Source organism: Excalfactoria chinensis, chromosome 4, assembly GCF_039878825.1.
Source record: "Excalfactoria chinensis isolate bCotChi1 chromosome 4, bCotChi1.hap2, whole genome shotgun sequence".
In the NCBI taxonomy this organism is placed as follows: domain Eukaryota; kingdom Metazoa; phylum Chordata; class Aves; order Galliformes; family Phasianidae; genus Excalfactoria; species Excalfactoria chinensis.
Window position 1 is genome coordinate 74,259,808 of NC_092828.1, and position 26,104 is coordinate 74,285,911.

At 44.2% G+C, this 26,104-nt stretch overlaps 1 protein-coding gene across 2 annotated transcripts in view; it reads right to left on the reverse strand.

The window, feature by feature from the left end:
* Window positions 1-26,104, reverse strand: part of LOC140251720 (vascular endothelial growth factor receptor kdr-like) — a 118,130-nt gene that overhangs the window by 35,570 nt on the left and 56,456 nt on the right. For both annotated transcript variants that reach the window (XM_072335781.1, XM_072335780.1), the window contains exons 10-13: window positions 17,136-17,286; window positions 14,972-15,077; window positions 6,594-6,702; window positions 1,074-1,367 (exon numbers count right to left, since the gene is read on the reverse strand). In XM_072335781.1, coding sequence (XP_072191882.1) covers window positions 1,074-1,367; window positions 6,594-6,702; window positions 14,972-15,077; window positions 17,136-17,286 — 660 coding nt within the window. The remainder of the gene's footprint in view (window positions 1-1,073; window positions 1,368-6,593; window positions 6,703-14,971; window positions 15,078-17,135; window positions 17,287-26,104) is intronic.

A 26,104-nucleotide genomic window follows, 5' to 3' on the forward strand; every position in this document is an offset into this window, starting at 1 on the left:
GAGAGAGCACTGCATTGCCTGAATGCAGAGGGATCTTGGTACCCCATGGCAGGTGATGCTGGCAGGTGGCTCTGGACAAGGCAGATACCAGCATGCTGCCATACGGCGTGGGATCCTTTCTCTGCTCCGCGTGGTGGGACGGGGCAGTGCTCATGCCTCGTAGGCAGGAGTGCAGCCAATGCTGCGCAGCCTGATTCGTGACAAGTGACAAGTGCCTGTGGCCACAGAGCTTTGGTGTCTCATCACTCATTAATGTGAGTGGAGAAGCCAGTTTAGAAAACACTGCCTAACTCACTTCTGAAGCACTCTGCTTGCTATGTCCTTTCTTGCTGCCATTCACTTTAGTTCTGCTCTATTGCAGTGCTTCGGGCTTTTCTTCACCTTTCTTCACTAGAAGCACGAGGCATTTTCTCAGCAGCACTTGTTCTGTAAGGTTTTGAGTTGATCTCTCTCATTTTCTTTATTATGCAGCTGAAGAAACTTCACCCATTTCAGTGAGTTTCTGTGTGGTGCTGCTCCTTTACAGCCAGAGCAGTGAAACATGGATCTGGGACCTGCAGTACTATTATTTGCATGGAAATAAAAGAGATGAAGATTTGAGTGCATGTAAGAAAATACTATTATAATGAAGTGCATCCTAGAACAAGTGGTACACATCCCTAGTTTGTACACCTGACCAGACACATCTGTGGTTACCCGAGCTGTCTGTACCATCCTGGCAGCCCCCAAAGCCCTCCAGACTTGGGCAGTTCCAACAGATAGAGTCACGCTGCTGCTAACATGGTAGGAGTGTCTTTATTTCTCAGTCAGGACTAAACCTGTACCCAGCAGGGCGACAGGGAGATAAAGGCTGCTTAAATCACCTTTCTGAGCAAGGGGAACATTTTATACAAAACCAGTAATGGCTAGATGAATCACATGCGTGGCTAGGACTCAAATCTCATACAGTAATGTGAAAAACCACAGTGTGTATTAGGGCTGTTCCTAGGAAATGCTGCCCACCTTGTGCTTTGAGGGACACTGGAGGGAGCCCAGTGTTTCTGCCTGCCCAGCAGCAGGACAGTGCCACCCACCTCTGATAAGGAGCTGTGTGTGCTGCTCCAGCGTGCCGCTGCCGTTGTGCTGGTGCTGGGCACGGCACTTGTAGAGGCCGCCGTGCTCTTCTGTGACGTTTGCAATGATCAGGGTCAGGGAAATGGAGTAGGCGTCAGCACTCCGGGTTAGAGAGATGCCATGAGCTGCCCCCAGGGAGGGGTAGGACCAGGCCAGGTTGCTGTAGATGTACCTGGCAGCCCGGCAGGTCAGCTTGGCAGTGCTCCCTGCAATGGCTGTGACTTGTGGGGCCGTCTGCAGCCCTGACGGCACATCTGCAGGAAAAGAAAACGTCTGCCATCAAGTCGCAATTGAGAATGACTTTGGGTGCCCATTTGCAACTTGATGATCGGATTTCAGTGAGCAGCCCCAATGGAACGAGCCACTTTAATGAGATCCGCATTTGCTTGTGCAAAGAGGCATTACATTTTCAAGTAATTAATTGAAAGTTTATATATAGAAGTAGTTAATGAACTAGGAGAGTTTAATCAAGAGATTCTGCTATCCAGGTAGATAAATGTGTTCATGACATCCTCTCCTTCTATGTGCTATCGGTGCTTGAAAGTGTAATTGCATTAGAGTAAAGAAACCTCTTCTCATTTCTCACAAATAACACTTTCTTCACCACTGAACAATCTTCCCAATTCTCTCTTCTTTCATATGGATATTTACTTGATCTGCGGATGGATGAACTGGTCTAATGGCGTACAAGTCCTTGAGGCTTTAACAGTTAGCACAGCAACACTTGGATGCAGATTCCAATCTATCCACAAATGAATAAGCAGCGTCTTGCAATATTTTTAGTAACATTTCATTTCAGAACGAAATCAATTTTCCTGAATTGCCTAACTGAATCCATTTGAAGACAAGAAAAAAATGTTTCTGAGTAGATTGCCAGAATCTGGCCTACAGACAATTCCTATTGCCGTGTTAGCTGCCAGGGACCTGCAGTTAAATTGTGTCTGCAAAATATTCTTTGCTCATTTTATTCTGTTAGTTTCACGTTCTGTGCACCCAAAATACTTGAAGGGAAATGCACTGATAGCCACGGTGGCCTGCGATTGTTCTTCTGTCTGTTAGGGCAGGATTCAGAAGCAGCTGAAATGGAGAGTTGGGAAGAATCCTTTAAAAATGTCCCATGGCACGGTACTGGGGTGGGACACCTTGGGAATACTAGTTCTGGTTTACCTTCTGAACACTTGTTTGTGATGAATCTGATAGACTGCTGCTTTACCACCGAGCTGTTAATAAGATGCTTTCTCCAGAGGATGGCACTCTGAGGGGGACATCCGTTAAAGAGGAGCAAGGATGCATCGCATCTGCAGTCTGACAAATTCCACATGGGATCTGGCATTTGGCCAGGGGCTCACACTGCAAACCTTTGCAAAAAGCTCTGTTGGAAGCTCTAGTTGGGCATAAACAGCAAGGATGTTGTAATAACTGCTCTGCCTCACAATACGCTACATGTTCTATGAAATACAGAGCCCTGGAGGAGCTTTCAGATACGATTAAAAAATCTTCTTCACAAGTCATCTGGAATATAACCAATAACCTTCATGATTTTTAAAGATTGGCTCCAGAAATATTTTACAAAAATTCCAAAAAAGAGAAAAGACCCCTCAGGCCACGGCCATGGAAATGATTTTCCCTTTATTTTAATGAAATTTCAGCTTATTTATGCAGTTTTTCATTAGGCTCAATTGCTCCCTTTCTTGGTGCTAGCTGCACGCTCAAGCTGACCTGTGTAACACATCCACTGCCATATCTGATATCCTGTGGTTCCTACACATCAACGTGATGCTTATCAACAAGGGGGAAAGTCTGAGGTGAACAGGAATTCTCAAAACAGGAAGAATTAAGGTGCAGTGAAAACAGTGGGATGTGGCAACAGCAGCATCCACCAGGAGTACAGCATTTCTTGTGTAGGTACTGCCAGTGCGGGAGGGGCACCAGAGACCTCTGGCACTTCAGAGCAAGTTCTCATTCCCAAGCTGAAATAAGGGTGCTCAACAGTGTCACCTTCCTGCTGAACCTCCTCAGTGCAGGCTTTTTTCCTGCCAACTTAACTTCTTGGAGCAGCGGAAGCACTTGTTTTTCTTGTCATTTCTCCTATGGACATTTTTTATTTAGCATTTTGAATATTTTGAGCTGGAAGTTGTGCTATTCTCTTCCATCTTCTTAGCCTTTCAAGAAGCTCTTTCAGCTCCAATAGAATATTCATTGATTTTCATTACAGCGGAAAGAAAAAGGGAATAAAAGTTTCTCTAGCCCTCCTCTCTCTGTTCTTCCCTTCCCTGGGTTGTCTGGGAGCAGCTGCAGCGCTGAGAGCACACCGTAAGGCAGTTCCCCTCTTGCACTGCTTTGCTTACACAATCTTGAACCTGGTTGACTTCCTCTCTCTGAACAGATAGAGTATTTTATAAGACTCCCAATAAGACGGCTAGCAGAATGCTCTGTGGGGCCTTTTCTCCTTTATCAGCAATCAGCATACATTCGTCTTTCATACTGTGTTACAGTGTAGTAGCCGTGAATTTCACTCTCAGCTGTGTGGGATTCCATGACAAAACAGGGAAATGAGCCATTGGGAGAAGGTAAAAAGCCGGCATAAATCAAAGGAAAGTCTGGCTCCATTTCTATTTACAAGGAATTAATTGGTTTTAATTTCCTGCGCTTTGCACAATAATCAGTGTAATTCAAAACTCCTGCTCCTTCCCAAATTCCATCCCTATGCCTGTCAGAGCAGAGGGGGCTCCACCAGGCTCATTCATGTAGGGAGAGTGAGAATGAGGAGGGCAGAGCCCTGCCGTATGAAGCAGCACAGAGCTTTTCCTAAATCCTGTAAGCATGTTGAGAGCAAACAAAGTGAGAGTGGCAGCTTCAGAAAGTCCCAGTTCATTCAATGGTCCAATATCTGACGGCAGATTTTTATCTCATGTTTGTAACGCACTATTTTGTGTCTGGTAGAAATTTTTCATTCAGTTTTTCTGAGTTGTTTCTGCAATCAGATATGGGTTGAAAAAGGACTTTTGTCATTATTTGTTATTCTTAGCATAATTCATTTATGTTCTAAGAACATTTGGAGGTTTAGTATGGGTGGGATCCTGTTCTGTTGTATTTAGCACAATCACTCAAGAGATAGAATCTGATTTACTGTGGAGCTACAGTAATACACAGCTGCTCTTTTCCAATTGGAAGTGTGGTCACTGGGCGATATGGTTTCACATCCCCTTAGCCCCCTGTATGGCTTGGTTTCAGCATCATCTCCAAACCCTGGTGACCCGTCACTGAAACAAACTTTACTGCCAAAGAAAAGGGTTTAAAAATAGATCCCAGTGCTGTTTCTAGTGTCTGTGGGAGTTTTTGAGGGGTCTCCACACTGGAAGAACAAAATGGCTGCTGAAATTATTCCATTAGGATAAATACATCTCTGAGGAATGAATGTTGAGGTGCAAGCACCTGGCTGAAGACACCAAGCAGGTGCAGCATTAGCAACATCTGATTGAATTTCCCTGTAACTCTGAGCCGTGTCCTGACAAAGCACTTCAACCCTGACCTACGGAACAAGATTTTTGAGGAAAGAAGAGAGTCTGGCTGCTGTACTATTTTCAGATTTCTTAGCAGGGAGAAGTTAATTAACCTGAGTTCAGCTGAAAAGTTTGAAAGCAATTCAGGAGCCATCGGATTGTTCTTCAGTAGGAAAGAAAGGGAAATCATGTATTTAAAACCAACAAACTGCTGAACTAATTGTGGAGCCCCACAGTTTGCAGCTGCTTTGCAGAGAACAAGGCACAGTGGAGAGTCTGGTTCAGCCTTCACCTCGGCTTTTAGGTTCAACCTGCGTAAAATAAACCAGACTATCAGTCTCAAAATGTTTTATTCTCACTTTCTATTCATCAAGATGTTCCTGAACTGTCAGTTTTTTTATCAGCAAAAGTGAAAGTTTGAATTCTGAGGCAGGATCCATGATAACGACATATTACATGTTATTCTACCACCTCTGCCAAACATACACCATTCCTGTCACAGCAAAGCTTTTACTACCTTGGCAGTGCTTACACACACAGCTTGCTTGGTGCCTTTTGCTTCTGAACTTTCCCTACTTGGTAGCTCCAAACTTCTCCCTGCATGTCCCTCCAACTGCAGACCACATGGTAAGAGCAATCCAGCAGCAGGTCAGTCTGGGGCTGCTGTACAACTGCAGCATGACTGACTTTAGGGTCAGGATTGCCAAATTTAGAAAGGTTGTGTTTCTTTCTAATCCATAAACAACACTATTTTTAAACACACCACTTACACAAGTCAGTCATGCTCAGTTACCATCTGTCTCTTCTCCACAATGGCACAAACCCTGTCTTTTCTTAGTGGGCAAGAACATCTCCCCAAGCCGTGATCAACTTGTGGTCTGTTTTGGTGAAGATAAAATGCTTCCACCAGAACCAGTGTCAGCAATTTTGCCTAGGGATGCATTTCCTTCATGATTAAAAACGCGTGATTAAAGCATTTGTGTCTCAAGATGCTGCTAGATTGATTTTAAAATATAAAACCTGAAATACTAGCTCACTGTGGGGGGAAAAAACCCACAAAAATGGGCTGTAAACAAAAATTTCCTGTAAAAGAATCTTTTCTGAAAGGCACAAAATGAAAATAAAACATTGTTGCATAAGGTGTAAGTACTATCTCAGCCTTTGCTGCAATCCTGATTTGCAAGGTACTGAACTACTTTAGAGCAATGGAGTCAATGGAGGACACATAAGAGGCAGAGTGGTGCAGAGCACTGCCACAAGTGAGCTTAGCCTGCAATTAGCTTCACAGGGAAGAATAATGGTGAGGACAAGACATTTACCTTCCAGGGCACTTCTGCACTCTTTGTTCTAAAAATTCTTATTTTGATGCAAATTTTTCCAGCCAGCATCCACTCATCCAGCAAGTGAACACAGAAATGATTCAGTGTAGTCTGGTAAGCACTTGAACTAAGACTGTTCCCAGATTCTTTGCCTTTTTTAAACTCCCATTTCTCCTGAAAGCATGATGCAGGTCCTGATCTCACTACTAAAGAATTTCTGTGTTAAAAGGTTAAGCACATATTTGTTTGGATTTGTGTTCTTTGGAGAAAAAGCATGTCCACCTCCTCCCTCCTTAAAGGGCTCTGGAAAGGCTAATTGCTCGGGCAGGGATCTAATGTCACCACAGCCCCCAGTGATACTGGCCCTGAATTAGATCTGAATATTGGCCTTGCTCACCTTTGCTATGTTCACTGAATTAACTGGAGGCCAGCTCTTTTCTGGAATCAGGGAGAGACTTCAGGCCTTTGGAAGGCTGCAAAGGACTTAGCTTAGCTTTTGCTGGAGGTTTCATAAGGACAGTGCTTTTGGAGTGCTTTGAAAACACAACATCTAAGGATTCCCAGAAACGTTAACCAGCACTCCCCAGCCATATGCAACTTTAAGGTAAATCATATGATGAGCATCTATGTTTTGTGTAGCGTCACTTGCGGTGTTTACCTGAGACATAGAACTCAATGCTCCTCTCTTCTTCACCAATCTTATTTGAGGCCACGCAGTAATAGATTCCTGATGTGCTGCTGTTTTCCATTGTTAGTGTGCTCACAATCTGCCAGGCAAAAAGAGAAAAGGTAAAGGCTTAGCAGGGAGGTTTGAGGGTAGTGGACGAGGATGTGATTTATGGTAGAAAAACTGTTAATAAGGGAGCTTCCAGTACTATGTGAAGCTCATAAGCAGACAAGTGTTTGCATTAGTGTTTTGGTCTCTCATCTAGCACCACCTCATCCCAGTTAATTTTCTTCCCTTCTCATTCCTTCCCCTTCTCCTTTTTCCCACGACACCTCAGACAAGGTCTGAGTGTGACAACATCAGCAAAGAAACAAAGGGAAGGACCTGGAAAATTCATCCAAGACACTGTAAATGAGACACACTTCCACCTGTTTTCTGCCTTTCAATTATGGTTTCCATGGGTCACAGGACACTATGTGGGAAACAGGTTGTTTGTATGGACGTGATGTAAAGAACATTACAGAGATTTGCTTTGTTTTGAAATAACCCCAGAAAAAGGAGTGATGCAGCCCCTTTGGAACCCAGCTTAATATTATAAATTGTCCTTGGAAGTACCTTGGTTCCATAACCCTTCCTCTGGGTTTCTTTGGACTTGTGCAGTGCGGAAAGAAACCCTGGAGAAGGTGCTTGTGGTAAGACAATGGCAAGTGAATAAAAAAGAGGAGGTCCATGAGTGAGAAGGAGGGAGCACTGGTCCTGAGCTTCACCACACAGAAAAAGGAAGCAGCTCAGTTTCTCCTGGGGCCTGAATTAATACACCTCTTTAAAAACTTGTGTTCTTCAACATTCTAAGCCCCTTCTTCTGTGTAGGGTCTTGCTGATGAGGAGCCGGACAAATGGCCCTCCCTGTAATGATGCAACATCACAAGCCAATTGAAGACTCTGCACAGGTCATGGCTTCAATTACTCCTGGTACTTCCTCTGGACTACTAGCAAGAAAGTAGGATCTAGCCCACCATGGCAGAGATGGTTTTGCAAGATTACTTTTGCTTTCCCTGCAGCCATCCACTTGAGGAACCCTGAGCCTTCACATTTGGAACAAATATCACATTATTTGTTGTCCTCTCTTAACGACTTTGAGGATCAAAACTTATAACACCCTCTGGCCATTTGTCCTTATCTCCAGAGAGCCCTTTGAAGTGCACAAAAACATCTCTGGACTTTTTAATATCCTAAACCAAATGCATACAAGACATTCCTTTACTCCCTATAAAGCTGTACCGTGAATGTGTCTATAGCTGTGTGGGATGTATTATTTGAGTTATTTAAGATTTTCTGAGCTTTGGCACTTTAAATCCTGTTGGGAAATGAGTTTTAAAGGTTTTGATCCCCTGTGCGTTTTAAATTCTAAAAGGGAACGTTTTCTTTTTCACCTCACCAGAATAACGGGTAAGTGGAAGAGGAAAACTATCTACTTTTCATGGTTAGAAAACACAGAAATTAACCAAAAATGGGGACAAATGAACTCAGGGGTGAAAATAGAAGACCAGTAAACCCAGCTCCCTCTGGTGTCCACCATAGAAAGAGCTGCGCAGTTCTCATTTATTTATGATGTGAAAACTTCTCTGACTTGGATGTTAAATCTCCCAGGGAAGCAGCTCGTTCTTCCTCTTTCTATTCCTGCAGCAGTGGGCCCAGTGCCACAGGTTATTAACAAGCACATGTTCCTCCTGTCTTTAAGCACTGGACACTGCCTTTTGGACTACTGCTGAATCAGGACAAAGATCTTTCAGTGATTACTAGATCTTAGAATTTTGTATTTGGGGATAGAACAAGTCAATATAAATGCACGTCTTGAAACAGATTCACCAAGGACAGAAGGGATAAACTTGGACAGCTATTTAGCAGCTATTAGTCTTGCAAAGTGACAGCTCTAGATGGGAAGTCAAGAATAATACTATAGTGCCCATTCAAATTACAAAGAGGAATGTAATTATCTATTTGGGAGCATGGCCAAAGCTTCAGGGGTGATATTGTGACTGTCCTAAAAATGGATGCAATGTCTCAAACTGCAATTGGTGGCCCAGAGGTAAACGCACACATACGCTCAAGCACATACAAATGCCAACATCTCTGTGTAACTCAAGAAAAGTCTGACCTGATAGTAGAAAACAGAAAAAGAGGACAACAGCTATACCAAGAACTCATCCAAGCTAATCTCACACGTGTCGAGATGTGAAGGTGAAAAAGATATGAAACTGATGGAGAGAAACAAGCCTGGTCTGGGGGCAATTTCTTTTGAAAAATCTGCTGTGAAAAAGAGAAAGTCATTTGCTTGTTTGTGTGTTCAAAATCATGATTACAGACTTGGACACCATTTTGACACACACCTCAGCACAAGAATGCTCAGTGTTCCCTATTAGAACTCCCCCAGAATCCTCCAAAATGCGGCTTTCAAACTGGCAGCATCCACCAGAGAGCTGTGTGTGGTTTCAGAGTGGGAAATGAATGATTTGGAGTGATTTTCCTGTAATAAGATGACTCCTTTGAAATCATTACACGTCAGCTTTTCACTCTAGCTCTGTGTTCCTGGGTAAATCCCAGAGACTGGGAGTCCAATTGTTTCCGCAACATCTTGACTTAAGTCCTCAGCTGCCAAACTGCCCCAATCCTGGTTTAGTCTTCAACAGTCTGAGGCTTTGGAACATGCACATGTAATACCAAAGGGCATCCAAATCCTTCTTTGGTTCATAAAGCCACGTGGTTCTGGCTTCTGCAAAAATGAACCCAAAAGGAAGCCAGCAGCAATATCTGCTTGTTGTAGTATCTGGACAAATCAGTAAAGGACAACCTATGGACAAGACCCTATTAACCCAAATGTTAAAAAAACACCCACAAACTAATATTTACAAGGCAGATGTGCTGGTAGTTGTTCATCACCTGTCACTGTAAACAGTCCAAGTTAAACCAGCATCACCTCCATGACATTTGTCCGTGCTTGGTCACAGTGTGAAGTAGGAGTAAGAAGAGGTCTTCCAAATGCCACCACTACACTTTCAATACACCCACTACAACAAATGTATACAAAGCCTGGTTGAATGAGAACTCAGTTTGAACTCAAGCAACTGAGCATAGGAATTGTTTCCCATTATTAACAGGGAAAACTGTCAGCAGAATTTTCTCTCTCAGGGGAGTGACATAGCCCCAGCATTTGGGGACCTTCAGTATGCACTGGAAAAAATTCCGAGGGGATAATCTACTTTATGTACTTAGCCCATGCACCTGCAAAGTATTTTCCATTCTGAATTCAGAGCCAAGGGAGAAAAGTTAAGAACGCTGGCATTTGCTGCAGCAGTCAACAGAAAGAACTTAGTGGGATGGGGCCCCTGGTGGTCTCCCATCCTCAATCAAAGCAGGGCTCACCTCATACCTTTTTCAGCCATTCCTCTCAGAAAACTTGGCTCCCAGATAGCACAGTGCTTTGTGCTAATCTGAATCAATGAAACTGATGAGAAATCTGCAATTACATCAAAACGTTTTTATCTCTGCAGTGAAATTACTATATGTGAACTCTTGACAGCTTCAAGGTCAGCACTTTTTAGCTTACCTTCCACACAATATCCTGACCAGGAGCGATTCAGAGTAACCGATGCATTAACCCTTGCCATTGTACCCCTGCCACGAGTGGCACACCAACTGCGACTGTTCAGCCATTCACTTCTGTGCAGGCTACACTGGAACCAGTGGGATTAACAGCAAAGTATTGGGATGTAGTGTCTAGACATTTTCCTGGTGGGAGCTGACCTGAGACCCAAACACTAAACGTCCCTCAGACACTAACCAGTTTTGATTGCCTGTGTTGAATTTGGATGTAAAGGGCTCCATTTCCTATTACTTAACCTAAAGGCCACCCAATACTGCGAGCCCACAGAAGGGCTTATTAGCTAATAAATAATTACTATAAAAGAATAAATCAAATTTGAAACTCAGTAAGAGAAGAAATGAAATGATTGATCTCTGACGAACAGCTATGTCAAGTAAATAGACATTGCTGCTGGGAAAGCCCATAATGGAATAGCTCAATAAAGTCCACATGTCTTGCACTGTACTGTTCCCAAACTGGTAAAAACAAGCCATTTTAGAAGCAGCCAAATAACATTCCACAGCCCTATACTGTGAGTGTTTTAAGACATCTTGTAGTAAGGACAGAGCAGCAAGACCTCTTTTTTAAGCTGGAGTCAGCACAGATTAATATATCTTGAGATTCCTTGCTTTCTCTTTCCTTTGTCTAATCTCCCCCTCCAACGGCTTTAGTTAACAATTCTCTTTCACTTCGTTAGCTGTATGTGGGCGAGGATGAAGAGCAGAAAAAGCGGGTGGAAAACTTCTCAGCTGTCTAACTCTGGCAGAGCTGGGGTGGAGGTGGCTGCAGGGAGATGAAATTAATAGGAACCTTCACCAGAGATCCTGCAAAGAAAATATTCAGCTAGCTCCCATTCCATCTACTTGAATGGCACAGAATAATGCTTATTTTTATAGCCTGACAATTCCAAGCCATGCTCTTAGTTCATCCATTCTAAACATGCTAAAGGATGGACTGAGCGCAAGTGAGAAGATCAGGCTGCTGGCTGACTGGGAATTTGTAGGGTTTACTCTCCTCTCTGGCAGAGGGAGTTTTTCTCCCTGCGGGGTGAGAGGACTCTTTCTTATGGCCCCAGGCTCTCCCAGGAAGCCTTACCCAGGACAGAGCAGCTCATATAATGCTGCTGAACTGCTCTCTTATATTGTGGATGCTGTGTTCAGAGACACAGCTATGTGATGGGTCACCTGCCAGAGATGTTATGGCAGGGCTTTCCGGCTGTCCCCTGGAACATGCACATACCCAGGTGGCATTCAGCAGCTCTACTGCGTTGTTCACATTTTTCAACAAACCCATTCCACTGCTTTAATGTCATCCTCCAGGAAGTTCAAGCCTGGTGTTTATGGATCAACTTTCTTGAGTGGTTATGAATTTCAGCAGCAAAATTTATTCATGAATTTTATTGCAGAAACATCCACATGGCCAGGCCATTCTCTCATATACACACATGAGAGAGAGGAATGGAGAGAAGCCCCCAAGGAGGACTGAATTATGTATAGATCTTGCTCTTCTTTTCTACTTTTCCCCCAAGTTCAGACCAGTATGTTCAGCTTACTAACAGGAAAGAAAATAAGATAGCAAGCTAGTGCTTTGCAACTTGAGATGGAAATTCAGGCAATTCATGCAATCAAGTGTGTTTCACCTAGTATTAAAAAACAGTCTTTAGAGGTAGCTACACTGCACTTTAAATCACAGAATGAATCCTTCAGTATTGACTTAAAACCACCAGAAAAAGTAAGCTGGTGTGATGAAATTGCCTCAACCAATACTTGTCCAAAATTTCTACAAACTACTTCTTAAAGGCAGTGATAACCACAGGCTTTACTTTAGGAACGAAACTCAGCCTTTAGGATGACTTCTCTATCTTGGAATGATAATGGAATAATCACGATGACAAAGATGACAAGAGACCTCAATTTTCCACGCCACTTGCATAGAACAGATGCCTGAAGATCTTGATGTGAACCAGAATTGCTGGTCTGCTGGAAAAATCCTCATCTGGGAATTTCTGGGGGTTCCTTCCCATATTCCTGGCAACTCTCAAAAGCTAATGAATTTTTTCAGGTGTCACTAAACAAACAAGCATCTGATGCTACAGTTCTTTGAGAGAGAACAGCGGGACACAGAGCAACAGTTAGTATCATAGAGACTACGTAAATTCCACCTTCTGCTCTGAGGGCTGTCATAGGACAGCCTCAAATCACACAGGAAAAATAACCAATCTCAGCTAATCCCGGCTTCATAGCACAGTCAATAAAAGCCATGCTCTGTCAGACTGCAATGTCTTTATTATTTCATGTGGCTACTCAACGTAGATGAATTACTTGTGAGGACATGGTGGGAATGGATTGGGTTGTTTCCTGTCTATTTCATTTCTGGTGGGAATCTTGACTGATAAAAAACAAGGAAAAGTCTGAAGGCTATAGGATTTCATCGCTTTCTTTTTTGAATTACAGTCTATTATCTAAAGGCTCCACCTAACACAGATAGCCTTGGACTCCAGTAAGGGGGAAGGAGAGGAATTGTCTGCTAATGCAAGCAGGGAGGCAGAGTGCTGAAATTTGAGATTCATAAAGTCTACTTTTATTACTTTGAATAAATCTTAATAAGGACATAAAAATTATTAGGAAACGCCTCAGAGTGTGTTTTCAACCAGTGGATCAGCAGGAGATGAAAATAATGAATATATTATGAGCTGCAAAATTATCTAACTTGTAAAGAAGTATTTTTTGGAAACTTTAATAATGAAATATGCGAAAGCTTAAGTTGAAGAGTGTGGGCTGAGCTTTTGAAGATGTCTAACAAATGAATACTTCAGTCTGCCCAGAGCCTAAGGAAGAGGCAGGGATGGCAGAGCAGTGCCGTGTGTGGCAGCCTGGGCTGTGTGCAGCACTCAGGCCATAGGGGAGAGCTCAGATGTTCCTGATCAGCCACCATCATGGAGCAGGGATGCGTTTGGGATGCCCCACTAGTTCCAGGAGCTCTGTAGTACTACTAAAGCACCTTGTTCATCTTTAAGTCCATGATCAAACAAAAATGTCACAGAATGTTTGTCTCAGCAAAGTAGGGAAGAGAAGAAGTGGGAGGAGTGTGCAAATACGTAAGTGTAAAGCAAAGCAAAATTCCATTTTGTGTCATTGAGGTGTCCCACTTATCCCAGCACGTGGGTCAATTCAGTAGCCAGCAGATAGTTCTTGAGTCACAGTAGTGGTGAACACCTTAACTTTCATATGGGAACTAACATAAATAAAGACTGATCATCAGATGTAAAGTGAGTGCTTGCACACCAGATCATCTATTTTGACAGGCCGTACAAATGGACAGAAACAGTAGCCACGGCACTCTCGTCATGCCTTGCTGCAAATAGGAAGATCTAGAAAAGGAGGAAAGTTTGGAAATACATGTCGCTGACTTCCCATTTTTGCAATGAGAGTTCTGTAGATAGTTGCTTTTACCTAAGATCTAAAATTCTTAGAGTATACATTGAAGACATATGGGACACTATGCTATCTAAATAAATCCTATTTCTAAATATTCTCCAGCAACAGGAAAACTCAGGAGCAAACCATGAACACTGATTTTCTCCACCCCAGCCCAACTTCTATGTTTCAGAGCTCTGCTTTAGATTAGGTTTAGAACTGGAAAGTCTCCATGAGAAAGAGCAGATGACTGAGGCATGGATTCTGCCAGATGCTGATTTAGTCTGGACCCAATCCAGAAAAGCACTTTAGCTTTGCACTTAACTTTAAGCCCAAGAACTACTGTATGCTTAAAGGTACACCAGGATCTGAGCTGTAGCATTCAGCACCTTGCCGGCTTGAGCACTAATTGATCTGAGACTGCCACCTTGAAACACATGCAGCTGCAAAACCACTCTTACAGCCACAGACTTGTGCAAGTGCAACAAGGGTGAAACAACAGAGCCAGAGCACAGCATCTTCTCCAGGTGTAGCCAACTGTCTGTGAGTCTAGAGCAGAATAGCTTTGGTGGTTTCTCAAGGATTAGCTTGGACATGTGTAATTGGTATCATTCGGTAGCATCGCAGGTACCTGGGAGGGATGTAGCAGATATTTCATTGCTGAAATCTTTGCATCTCATGCGAGAAGCGTGCCCCAGTACTGTCTGCTTGAAGGGGAAGTGGGCAGGGGTATGCAGAAGGAAGGAGATGTTCCTGCCCTCCTCAGCTCAACCCCATGGCTGGAGACCCCAGTGGTGAGGTCCCCAGTGCCCATGCCTCAGGCTGAGGCAGGAAGGTGCTTCAGGCACTCTGGCGCTCACCATCAGGGCAGCTACCCCTGGCCATGGTTGGCCTCTTGAATCATGCAGCTGCTTAGCTCCTGCTGCTGGAAGAGTGGGCAATGCTAGCAGTACAAAGTACTGTGTTAAGCATTCTAATCAACCTGGCATCCTGTCAGCTGTGTGTGCTTCACAGGACCCCTCTTGCTCTGAACTGGTCTTAGACTTCCTCGGGACTGAGGGAGACAGAGGTTTTTGACCCAAAAGTCTTTGGAGAGTTTTAAATGGGGTAAGTGACATCATTGCCAGAATCCCAGCATTTATAAACAGCAAAGAGCTGAAAATGATCCCAGGGCTGTGGAATTCTAAGCATGCAAACAACCAGCAGCAGCTTGGGAACCGTGGGCAGAGTGCTCTGTGTGATTGCAGCATCCCTCCATAAAGCTCCCTGCTATTCCAAGAGATCACACTCAGATTTCATCAGACACATACCTTTCTTTTGTCCCCATGCTTCATGGTTATGTTTTCAATGCTCACGATCTTGTTGCCTATGAACATGTTCTCCTGAACCACAATTTTTTGCCCTCTGGGGTTGCATCTGAAAGTAGAAAAGCAAAAGTGGTGTTCAGGAACCTAAGTCACTGCAGATGATGCAAAGAGGTGTTTATCAAAGTGAGACAATGTCATTCTTAAGCAGTAGGTCTTAAAACAAAGCCTTCTAAAAGCTGTTGCTGATAAACATCATTACCTCTTTCCAAAACTGCTGTATTCCATCATCACAGCATTTCAAAATTATTCAGGACTCACCTTGACAAAGATGAACAAAGATCAGCACATGAGCAGCCAGGAAAACCCCCAGACTTTCTGAAGACTGAAACCAGCAAATACCAGCCAACTAACTACATCAAGTGAGTTTAATTTGGCTAGTGAGAGTCCAGCTCCATGCAGCCATGGCTCTTTGCATTCTGTTTTGAGCACTTGCAATGCATTTCAAAATTTAGAATGTGTATGTAGCACATGTTGTGCTGGTGTACATCTGCACCATCCAGTGTAAAGAGCTTTAACTACAACCCTCTAATAAATGAGCAAATGCTTTTTGTGCTTAGCAGCACACAGGCTTAGGAGAACACAGACTTCTACAGGTGATGACTAAGGGCCACTACTGCAGAAAGCTAATAGGTGAATCAGCCATGCCTTTGCCAAATCTGTGCAAGACACATGATTAACACCCGGGGTCAGGGGAGGGTTTGTAGCTTTCAAAACAGCCTCATTAGAAGCTGCCTTGGGTGACTTCCTGCAAGGCACTATTCTATCTTGAGGATAAAGGGAAAAAGCTCAAAGGAAGCAAATCACATCCCAGTTATAAGGAACAATGATAGAGCTCGGGGATTCAAAGTACACCAGTGAGGAGGGGGGAGAGAAAGAGGGAGAGAGAGGAAGTGAGACAACAGAAGGAAGTGGGGTCTGTGTCATTTCCCACAGGAATCCTCCTACAGCTTCTGCTGGAAAAAGATAAGGCTACCCCAGAGGCCAGGAGAGGTGGACGCCACTCTGCAATTGTGTTTGAATTGATAAGATCAGAGAGTCAGGGAGTTGGAACAAGGGTTATGTGAGGTCTTTTGCCACCAAGTCACTCATTCAGAACTGGCTTTATTCAGCATTCAAGACCGATTTTCTCTCCCTTGACAGAAAGGTCTAGAAAAGATTTAATGTAATCTCTGTGGCTTTCCTATGACTGCATAGTATTTCCTTATGGCATTTCCATCCTGCTCCAGCTTGGGTAACCCCAGAGCAGCAACCTGTGTGCTTTCTGCTTACCGGAGATGCCAGCAGTCCTGCCTAAGCCTATAGGTCGCTGCCTTGTCACTCCCTGGCCAAGTGTCAGCAAGGTGAGAGGCTGCTTTCCTCATGCAGGGACAGTGGGTCACTTCTCAGACCCAGCCTGGGGCAGAGCACCCAGAATTGCTGCCAGGCTGTGCTACATAGCCTGGGACAGCAGTGGCAGGTTGTCACTTTTCCCCGTCAACTGTAGCATTTGGAAAAGCATTGAAACTGAGAAAACATGGAGCCATCCAGCAGTTTTCTCTTTTGTGTCCTAGAACTGCTTTCTTCTTTTTATAGATGTAAAAGCTGCCTTCATCCTTGTCACCACAGAGCAGAGCTGAAGTGCAGCCAGAGTAGTTACAGGTGACTCCTCCACATCCCCGCAACTGCCAGGGGAATGCTGCCATTCAGATCTGAGCCCAGGCCCTGCCCCGTAGATCACTCTGCTTATACAGCAATAAGGACAAAGGAAGTGTCTATTTGTAGAACGTAAATCTCTAAAGGCATCTTGTGCCTTAACCATACAGGCTGCATCCAAGAGGGATAAGAAAATACATTGGTAAGTCAGAGGAAAGTTGGCAGATGAGATAAAAGAAATTTCCAGCCTGACTGGTCGTCATTTTCAGCTTATTTGACACAACTGATAATCTAGAAGGTGCTTGTGACTCCAAAAAGATCATAAACAACAGGTATCTGTTGGGGAAATCTGCGGGGAATCACTGCTTGTGACTGCTAATTAAAATAAACAAGATGTACTGGGAAGAAGAAGTGACGTGGAGCCAGCAGCCCAGCAGTGCATTCCCCACGGTGAGAGCTGCCCACGTGCACTTACAGTGTGTCTGTGAGGCTGCAGGGCTGCCACTTCCACTCAACCTTCGGGTCAGGATTCCCGCTTACAGTACACTGGATTTTGTGCTTGCTTCTTAATTCCACCCGCTCGATTTTATCGAAATCCGTTTCCTTTTCATAGATTTTGGGTCTCTCTGAAGAAAAACAACAACAACAAAATAAGTACAAAAGGGCAAGTTTACGTCTGCAGCAATGCTCTTGTTTCCACCTAAGGTTTGGCAGCCCCTTGCTGCCACCACTCACAGTGATTGTTTATTGATGCTGCTGAAGTTGTAGGGCAACTACCAGTGATACTGAAAGTATTATACACACAGAGGAACACAGGAGCTAGTTTTGATGTTTCAGAGACACATCACAGCCCTACCATGTTCATCTGAATGGCTTTCAAGTGCTGCTGTGGCCGTGCTATGCTTCTAGAAATGTTATGCCATGAAACATCTATCACTCGGGGACTGCAGGACCAGGCTGCTGGTGCAGGTACCTGTGCCAGCACAGAGCTTGACTTCTGATGTCACCTCCCAAGAGGAACCTTATCAAGCAGCTGCTGCCCTGCAGTATCAATACCATTGTGCAAGGTTCTCCCCAGGGTCACTGCAAAAAACTTTCTTTGATCCAAAAACATTGTTTACCTTTTCTGCTTATGTGTGCTATGCATTGGATGAAGGGGTGAAGAAAGCAAGGAAGAAGTGGTGGATAGAAACCGCTTGTAGAGTTACACCAAGAAATCCTTACCACAGAAACAGCAAAGCCATTAAAAAGGTCACTGCGTTATTCCCATCTGGAGGGACTGTAAGATCACACCCTGGAACTGGAAATCTCACCAGAGCAAACTTGCGTGTGTGACACTTTCAGGGCTGCTTGTTGCCAGCAGGAAAAAAAAAATCACTTTGTCCCGTTTATTTCCAGCTCCCACGGGAACATGCAAAAACCAGAAGTAATGTTACAAAATCTCCAAAGTGAGCTGAACTTTTCCTAACCTTGGAGAGGGTGGGTTTGAGACTGAAGTGAAAGCACATTCTCTTCCCTGGTGCAGACAGCTCTGCCCATCCCATAGTCCTATCTTTGTCTGCTTCTCATAACAGGAAACCATACAGATTTATTGGTTGGGGTCCGGCAGTGGAACCCCTCTGTCCAGCCGAGCGCAGCCGCTTTACATGAAGGCTTTTGACAAGTTGGGAAGTGAATGCAGATTAGATTTCTATTTTTTGGTTTAACTTATTTTTCTGCTGTCAAGGAGGCCCCAGATGTATAAACAGGAGCCACTGCCCACCTCATCAATCTTGAGCCCTTCCCTTATTTCTTTTTCTTCATTTTTTTTCCCTCCCAGCCCTCCTCTCTTACCCAAGGACCAACCACTCCAACCCCATGTCTCAGCAGGACCCTCATCTTCCATTCTTGCTGCCAGGTCAGATTCAGAAGGGTATTCTGACCTCAGCATTGCCATCAGGTTTCCTTCTCCACCCAATGAAAGGAACTGACTTCAGCTGTTTCATCTACATCCAATCTTCCATAGTAAAACCTTTGCTGCTTTAAAGGACCTTCATTAGATCCTGATTAGCACTTCACTTAAAGAAAACCACAAAGGACAGGACTTGGTTTGGTTTTGCTGTCGCATCCTGCTTTGCCTTTTGCTCCCCTTTGGTCTGCCAGCAGATGCAGATGCCAGGCTTTGAAACCCTCTCCTCAGGAACAGCACTGGCTTTTTGGGACAGAGGAGAGGAAACAAGGCAGATGGAGCAGCTCTTCAGCCTGTGCACAAGGTCTTTCCTGCACATCCTCATCAGGAAGCAGGAGCAGCTTCTGAGTTGTGCAATGTCTCGCAAACCAAACACATGGAGATCTGTGGGAGTATGGGCCACTCATGGCAGACTTTTGGCACCGAAGTTGAATTTCCCTGTAACTACTGTCTCATTTCCCACCACCAAATTATTTCTGATCATGAAATTAATTTTGCATAATTCCCCACAGACAGAAGCACATTCTTCATGGTCTCATACATTTTTCTTTTCAGTCTCAAATCCTTTGTTTTGCATGTTTGGACTGAACTCAATAGCATAATTTTCACTCCGAAACAGAGACCCAGGTTCAGTGCGAAAGGTTACTCAAGTGTGTGTTTTTGTGCTGAAAGAACAAAGCTTTACACACCTGGGGAGAGGGACAGTACGTCTGGTGTTTGTTTTTGTCTGAAAGAGCATGGGGAACAAAGTAAGTCTGATAACAATCTTTGAACATTAGGAGATTTGCCTTGGTGAAATGCTGAATACATTGAATGTCACTTAAATTATCCTTCTAAAAAAGAAATAATAGTTTCAACTTGATCTAATTAAAATAAGAACATACGTGAGTAACAAATGAATTCCTAATTCCACGATCACTGCACTGCATGGCACTATTAAATATTACCTGAAACCTAGAATGAGTCAAAATGAATCACCAATAGAAATAATTAGTATTTATGAGGTCTGAGCAATTATTTTCTTAAATCTTGAGGGGCTGGCTAGAAGTTCCTCCCATCATTTCTCTCACGGTGCACTGCAACACAGTTAGCGTAGGGTGGCTAAATCTGGGCATGTCTTTCAGAAACAGAAGTGCGGGTTTTTTGTAAGTTCTTCTCTATTTCTCCCTGCACAGGGTGCAGTGAAGGTGGGTGTCACCCTTGGAGTGACATTACCCCGGTGGGAGCACAGCCCTCCCCCAGTTTTGGAAGCAGTTCTTTATGCTGTTAGGAACGCTGGCACTGGCTCCCATGCTCCTCAGGTTTGTGATGTGCAATAGACTAGTGGCATTGGTTGGGCTGAAAACTCTGTGAAGCTCTTCATACTTTGCTGACCATCCTACCACTGTGCCCCTGAGGACAGCTGAAGGATTTCTGTTCCTTTTGCTCACTGCTGGACCAGATCCTACATGTAGAAAGTGCCCCTATCAGCCTTGGACCCGTTCAGCTCACTGTCTTCTCTGCTAGGTGTTGGCCTTTTAGATTTGCACAGACCGTAACCAGATGGTCGGCTCAGTGGGCAGCTGTAATAACCTTGCCTGCAGAATGGCTCTGCACTTGGAAGCTGAGGAATTTTTAACCTAACGCCAATGATTACTTAATGTACGCCTACTGATGTATTTCTCAGACAGCTCTCTCCCTCTTCCACACACGCTTTGCTTTCTCTTTCACATTTGCTTCCCTGTGCGTTCCTGCCCCAAGCAGTCCTGCAGCAGTGCTGAGCTGCAGGAGGACATCACTACACACTTCCTTGCTGACCTGAAGCATCCTTTGCCATCCCACTTCTTGCTTCCAGTCCCTCTCGAGAGATCTGACCGCCTGTTTCCAACCTCTGCCTCTCATCCCTTGACCGCTGCCCTCCCCAGTGTGAGTTTTCTCAAGCAGAAGCCAAACAAACCTTAAAAGCTTTCTCCTCTCTGCCTGCTTTTGCAATGTGCAATGTTCAGATGGCTTTAAAAGTATCAAAATAACTGGGTTTTCGTCTCTCGGCTGAAAGTGTGACTATATCCCCAGCCCCCTCTGCAGAGGTGCAATTGCTGGTGTGAAAGCTGACCCGAATAACTAATGACTTTGCTGCTACTGCACTGTGAAATGCCACCAAAAAGCAATTCTGCTTACTGTAAATTTCAAATTGATCAGCATTATGCAAATCCCATCTTAGTTTCTTGTGTAATGTTTAGTCTGTAACATTAGCAGAAGACTGGGACGATGACCCCCTGGCATTACTCCTTTGGCAAGAGATTCTTCTATATCTCAGTGCATGGCAGATGTTAGTATGGAGCTGCATATTTGTCACCCAGAGGAGCATCCAAATTTGGAGACCAGCACATAGAAACATTCACTGTATTTTGCTTTACTTCCAGTGACCTGAAGAGAAATGCTGTTTACACACCTTCCTCGCTACCATCTAAACTGAGTTTCAAAAACGTTTTCATATTGAGCAACCATTAAAACACCACAGAATGGTCCAGTGAAGCATTTTGCCTCAACCTGATGTGCTTTACAGGGCTTCATTAAAACTATTCACAGTGTCCATTGGATTTCAGTTTGCCCCTTCTGCTTCAAAAAATAATTTGCACTTCAGAATATTTCATCTATGTTCCTGTGGTACTTATTGGAAATAGAAGCCTGCAAGCTGAGCCAGGTGAATACTTGTAATGCAGATAGAAAGGCTCATTAACACATGCTTCGTCTGGTCAAATGATATGGGGAAAAGAGAATGAAATTTCCCCCGAGTAAAAACACTTCATCTGTGTTCAGATCACAAGTGATCATTGCGTTTCCTTTTCTTTTTGTCAAAAGAAAGAAAAGTTATTTGAATTCAATTAGTTAAAATGACTTGTTTCAGGCTGAGCAGCACATTGTATTTGACCTCAGCCGTTACCTTTTGGGTGGCTGTCTCATTCTATTGGCTGTTCTGTTTTGCTCTGTGCAGAACTACACACAACCAGTGCCAGGATGGGGTGCGCAGCCCAAGTCCCTCTGTGGGTCCCATTGCCAGCAACAGCCTTGGGCTCAGCAGCCATGGGCCCCAACCTGCCCTGCAGCACACTGCCAGCAGCACGCTGTCTGCTGCTCCACTGCTGCAGGCTGGGAGTGCCAGCAGGGTGGAAGCAAACAGCACAGAAGCCATCCAGTTGGATACTGGATGAGCACACCTTAAGAAGAATGACAGGGCTCCTGGGCTACCCTATTGGGAATGCTGTGGTTAAAACGATTGCAGTTTGGTCGGTATTTTTTCTATCCTTGTAATGTCACTTTTAGATGTGTCTCTCTGTACCTTGGAGGAAGAAGGCTGTTTCTTTTTCAGTCCTGTATGACGTTTCTCAAATCTATCACTCTCACCTTTCTCCTTTAATGACTTGTGGAAAAAAATAGAAGTTTTTTCTTGTCTGTCTCACTCTTATTGACTAAACAGAGTTCAAAAGCGAACACGTAGCGGTGAGCTGCTTAATTTTTAACAGAGCAAGCAGCTTTCTAGGATTTTCCTCTGTGCCCCTTTGCTTGCTTTTCAAAGGAGGAAAGCCCCACTTAATATACCTGCAGGTTTGGCTGAGAGCATGGAAACAAGTGCTGCCGCTTCCCAGCCTCCCCCAACTCTGGATTTCAAGGGCTGTCAGAAGGAGATTGCTGCTGCAAAGACGTGAGCTAAATGTCTCCAGTTTTTCTGGCAAACCACAGCAGGCCCCCAACTTCCTCTCCCTGAAATTGGTTTGGCCACTCCCAACAAAAGGAAAAAAGGTGCATCAGCCTTTTTTACCAGGGTCACTTGTGGGAACATGCAGAGGCTGAGGGCAGGTTGGGCTGCAGGGTTGCACGTGTTCAGGGACTGCACGATGTCTGTGAGAAAGCTCTTCATCATGTGCTAATAACTGTGCAAGAATGGCCTGATGCGGTCAGTTTGTGTTGCACAGTTTTTCTTTTCTTTCGTGTATCTCCCAGAAAAAGTCAGGTGTTTCTCTGTTGCCTGTGGCTGATAAATGAGACCTGAAGGACGGACTGGAGCACCATGTGATAGCACAGCACTTCATACTTGCTTTCACCCAGAGCACTGGGAGCCAGAGCTGGCAGCACACAGGAGGAAAGCAAAGGAATGGGCCTGAGGAGGAACACACTGAAATAACAGCTAGTTGGAGACAGGCTGTGTTTTATTTTCAGGTTTCTAAGTTTGCTTGGCTGGCCCAGGAGATGGAAAATCAGATTTTCTATTTTGGCCTTTCCTGAATGGGTTATCCTCCAAGGAGCTACACTGGAGCTGGATGTGAAATGCAATGCAAAGCCAGTCCTGGCAGAATACTGAAGCATGCAAGGTGAAGGTTCTGTGCAGCCCCGCTTCCCCTGTCTGGCTCAATCCTTTCACCTATTTGCAGTATTAATGCAAAGAAATTCCCATTTCTCGCATCTGATGTCCAGCACTGAGATTTCTGTGGCCTTTTCGTGCACTGAGGACCATGTGTGACTCCCCACTGCTGCTCCATCCCTCCAAGAACTCCTCTGCTCTAACCTGGCACGGCACAGTATTAATTATCCTCATCCTGAGGGCTGTCTCCCTCTTCAGACTATTTCTGGATCTGGTTAAGGTGACGGAGTATTGTTCCCATGGATCCCCATGTATTTATTAACTTCTACGGAGATCACTGGGGACTCCTTTGAAGTCAACTCATCCCTTGCAAGCCAAAGTAGGTCAAGCACAGAACTCCCATTGCCTTTGATTTTAAACCAAATATGAAGAGCTGGCATGACTACAGAGTAGGGCAACACATGCAATCATTAAGTGCTCTGGAGCTAATTCTCCCTAGTAACAAAAATTGAGGTACAGCCATCTCGGTGACATAATGGGGAGTGCATGGCAATGCACACGTGAATTCTGCATGCTAGGGGTCTCCTAGTCTGGTCCACGCCCAGGAGAGAGCAAATCTGTAAGGAGTCTGTGAATAACTACTGCTTTTGGGAGAGCTATGGCTAGCACTTTGCATTGCACTTCTTAGAGATACAATGCAAGAGCTTTGGGGATCAAAACTCTTCAAGGGAATGTAATTTCAATTGACTAGAGCAGCAGGACCCCAAAGCAATATTTGCTGGAAGAGTCTTGACAGAGCACAGAACAGAAACTTTGGGACAAAGGAGAAAGGAAAAGTGGTGAAGGAGGTTATTCATCCCATTTTTTTCCGAATTAACTTATGCTCCTATACAACCTTCACTCACAGCATGACGGTCAGAGCATGCTGACTGCCCCATAAAGGGCTCAGCAAGAACTCTGATACATGCAGATGACTTGAGCAAGGGTGAGAATGAAATGCAGCCTGCTTCCCCATAAATAGATTTGGGGATTTTTTTGTTTATGTTTTGTTCTGAAACGGCTTTGTACTTCAGCCTGCAATAACTCTTTTCTCCCACGTTTCTCCTCCTTGGCTGGCTCAGATGTGCAGCCACCAGCTGTTTGCTGGGATTGTTCCTTCTTCTTGCTCCCATTCCTCCAAATTCTTTAAGACATTATTTTCTTGAAGCTTTTCTCAATAAGAATTTAATCAAACAAAACAAAAACACAGCAACCTGCCGCTTCTTGGACAGTGTTTGATGTGTAAATATGTAAAGAAGGAGAGTTTTGAAAATGCAGTCAGCTGCCTCCTGGGGACTCGAGTCCTACAATGAGCCAACAGGACTCCACAGGGGAGATATGTGCGCCTGCAAGATGAAATTCCAGCTGCACTAGAATCATGGCTGACCAGGGGGACAGCTAAGCCACTTCTTAAAGAGACATTTTTTGCATAGCAACGCTGTTCTCCTCTGGGCCAGACAGCAACTGCACGGCTTGGCGTGCCTGCTTCCTGCATATTGCTGGGGCCAGCACTGCTACCAGCTCCCAGCCAGCAGCTCAGGGCCTTATTTGCCCTTTTGCTTCTTGTCTCTGTAGAGCTGAGACGATGAATACCTCTTCTTCCTGCAGATACTCCTCGGTTTCATGGCCACATCAACCTTTGTGGGGAAATAGCTCCTACATTTTTGCACTTGTTACTGTGAAGCAAATACCTTGCAAGTACAGTACTTTATGCTAGAAGGTGTATATATATATGTATATATATATATATATATATATACAGGTAGGTACACACCTACATATATATATGTGTGTGTATATATATATATGTAGGTGTGTACACCTATGCAGTTAGGTGTATGGAAGACGATTCCAAAGAGAGCATGCAGCAGTGCAGGTCTTCTAGCAGGTGAGGAGATACACTGCATATAAGCTGCTGTCCTGTAGGGCTCAGTCATATCACTTATTTTCTCATACTTTTTAAGGGGTTCTTTTCTGCTGCTGTTATTACAGAATAAAATGCACTGCAAAATTAATATAATGCAATTTGATAAGTAAGAGTCCCTGTGCTATTTATACTTTGCTTGTAGATAACATTTCACAACACTACTAACTTTAAACTTCCTCTACACCTAGTTCCAACTGACAGTGATGGGTCTGTCACAGCACACTGCCTGCCAATTACCCTACCTGTGGTGCACAGGAGAATTAATGATGTATGATTTTGAAGAGACTCACAGGAGAGGGGGCTGTATGCTTGCTTATAATTTCTTCTATTTGCAGGAAGAGACAAACGACATTTACCTTTACATTCCACAGCCTCTTTAAGTGATACAGTTCAAAATTCACTTTCTTTTCCAGACGCAGCTCTGAAACTTGAAAGACTGGCCCTGTCTTTTGGGGACTAATGCTGTTACTCAAAAAAGAAATGTTACTCCTCAGTTACAGAAAGCTGCTTGCTATGTATGTGGTTGGCATGAGGCAGGTGCTGAGCTGCTGCAGGCACCAACTCTTAGACGTGATGCAAAACTGATGCTTCTACCAGTGTGTTGAGCTGAAAACCCAAGAGGATTTTTCCATGAAGCCTGTTAATACCGGTGTTCAAATTCTAACTTCAGTAATTGCAGACTGCCTGGTTCTAAGCAGGAGCATTAATCACTCCTCTCAGCTCAGAGCCGGTCCTCTTTCAGTGGTGGGCAAAGTAATCCCACATAAAATATTTGCAAAGCATTTTGGCCGCCTTCTGCTGTAACTCCAAACAATCGGATCTGTTCAGGTGTGATACCAGGACATCAGTCACAGGGACTGGAGGTTAAGGGTGAGGCTATTTCTTTAGGAGTCGAGAGAAAAATTAAAACCTGCATTCAGGTTGTTTTTTGAATATAAAGCAAATCATGCCCGGATCTGAAAAAGAAGAGGTCCATTTTCCCTAGATGAAAGCATGAGAAAAAATGTATCTTTCTGCAGTCCAATAAGCTTCAAGAACAAAATTTTCCTTTTTTTGATCTCTTCCTACATTCATCTGGGCTAAATAACCCCATCCTTGGGTCGTGTGCCTCAGATCCAACGTGCTGGGTTGGTACTGCAGAGGGAAGAGCCTGGCAAGGAAGAGAAGAGAGCTTTCCTAGTTTTGTGTCAT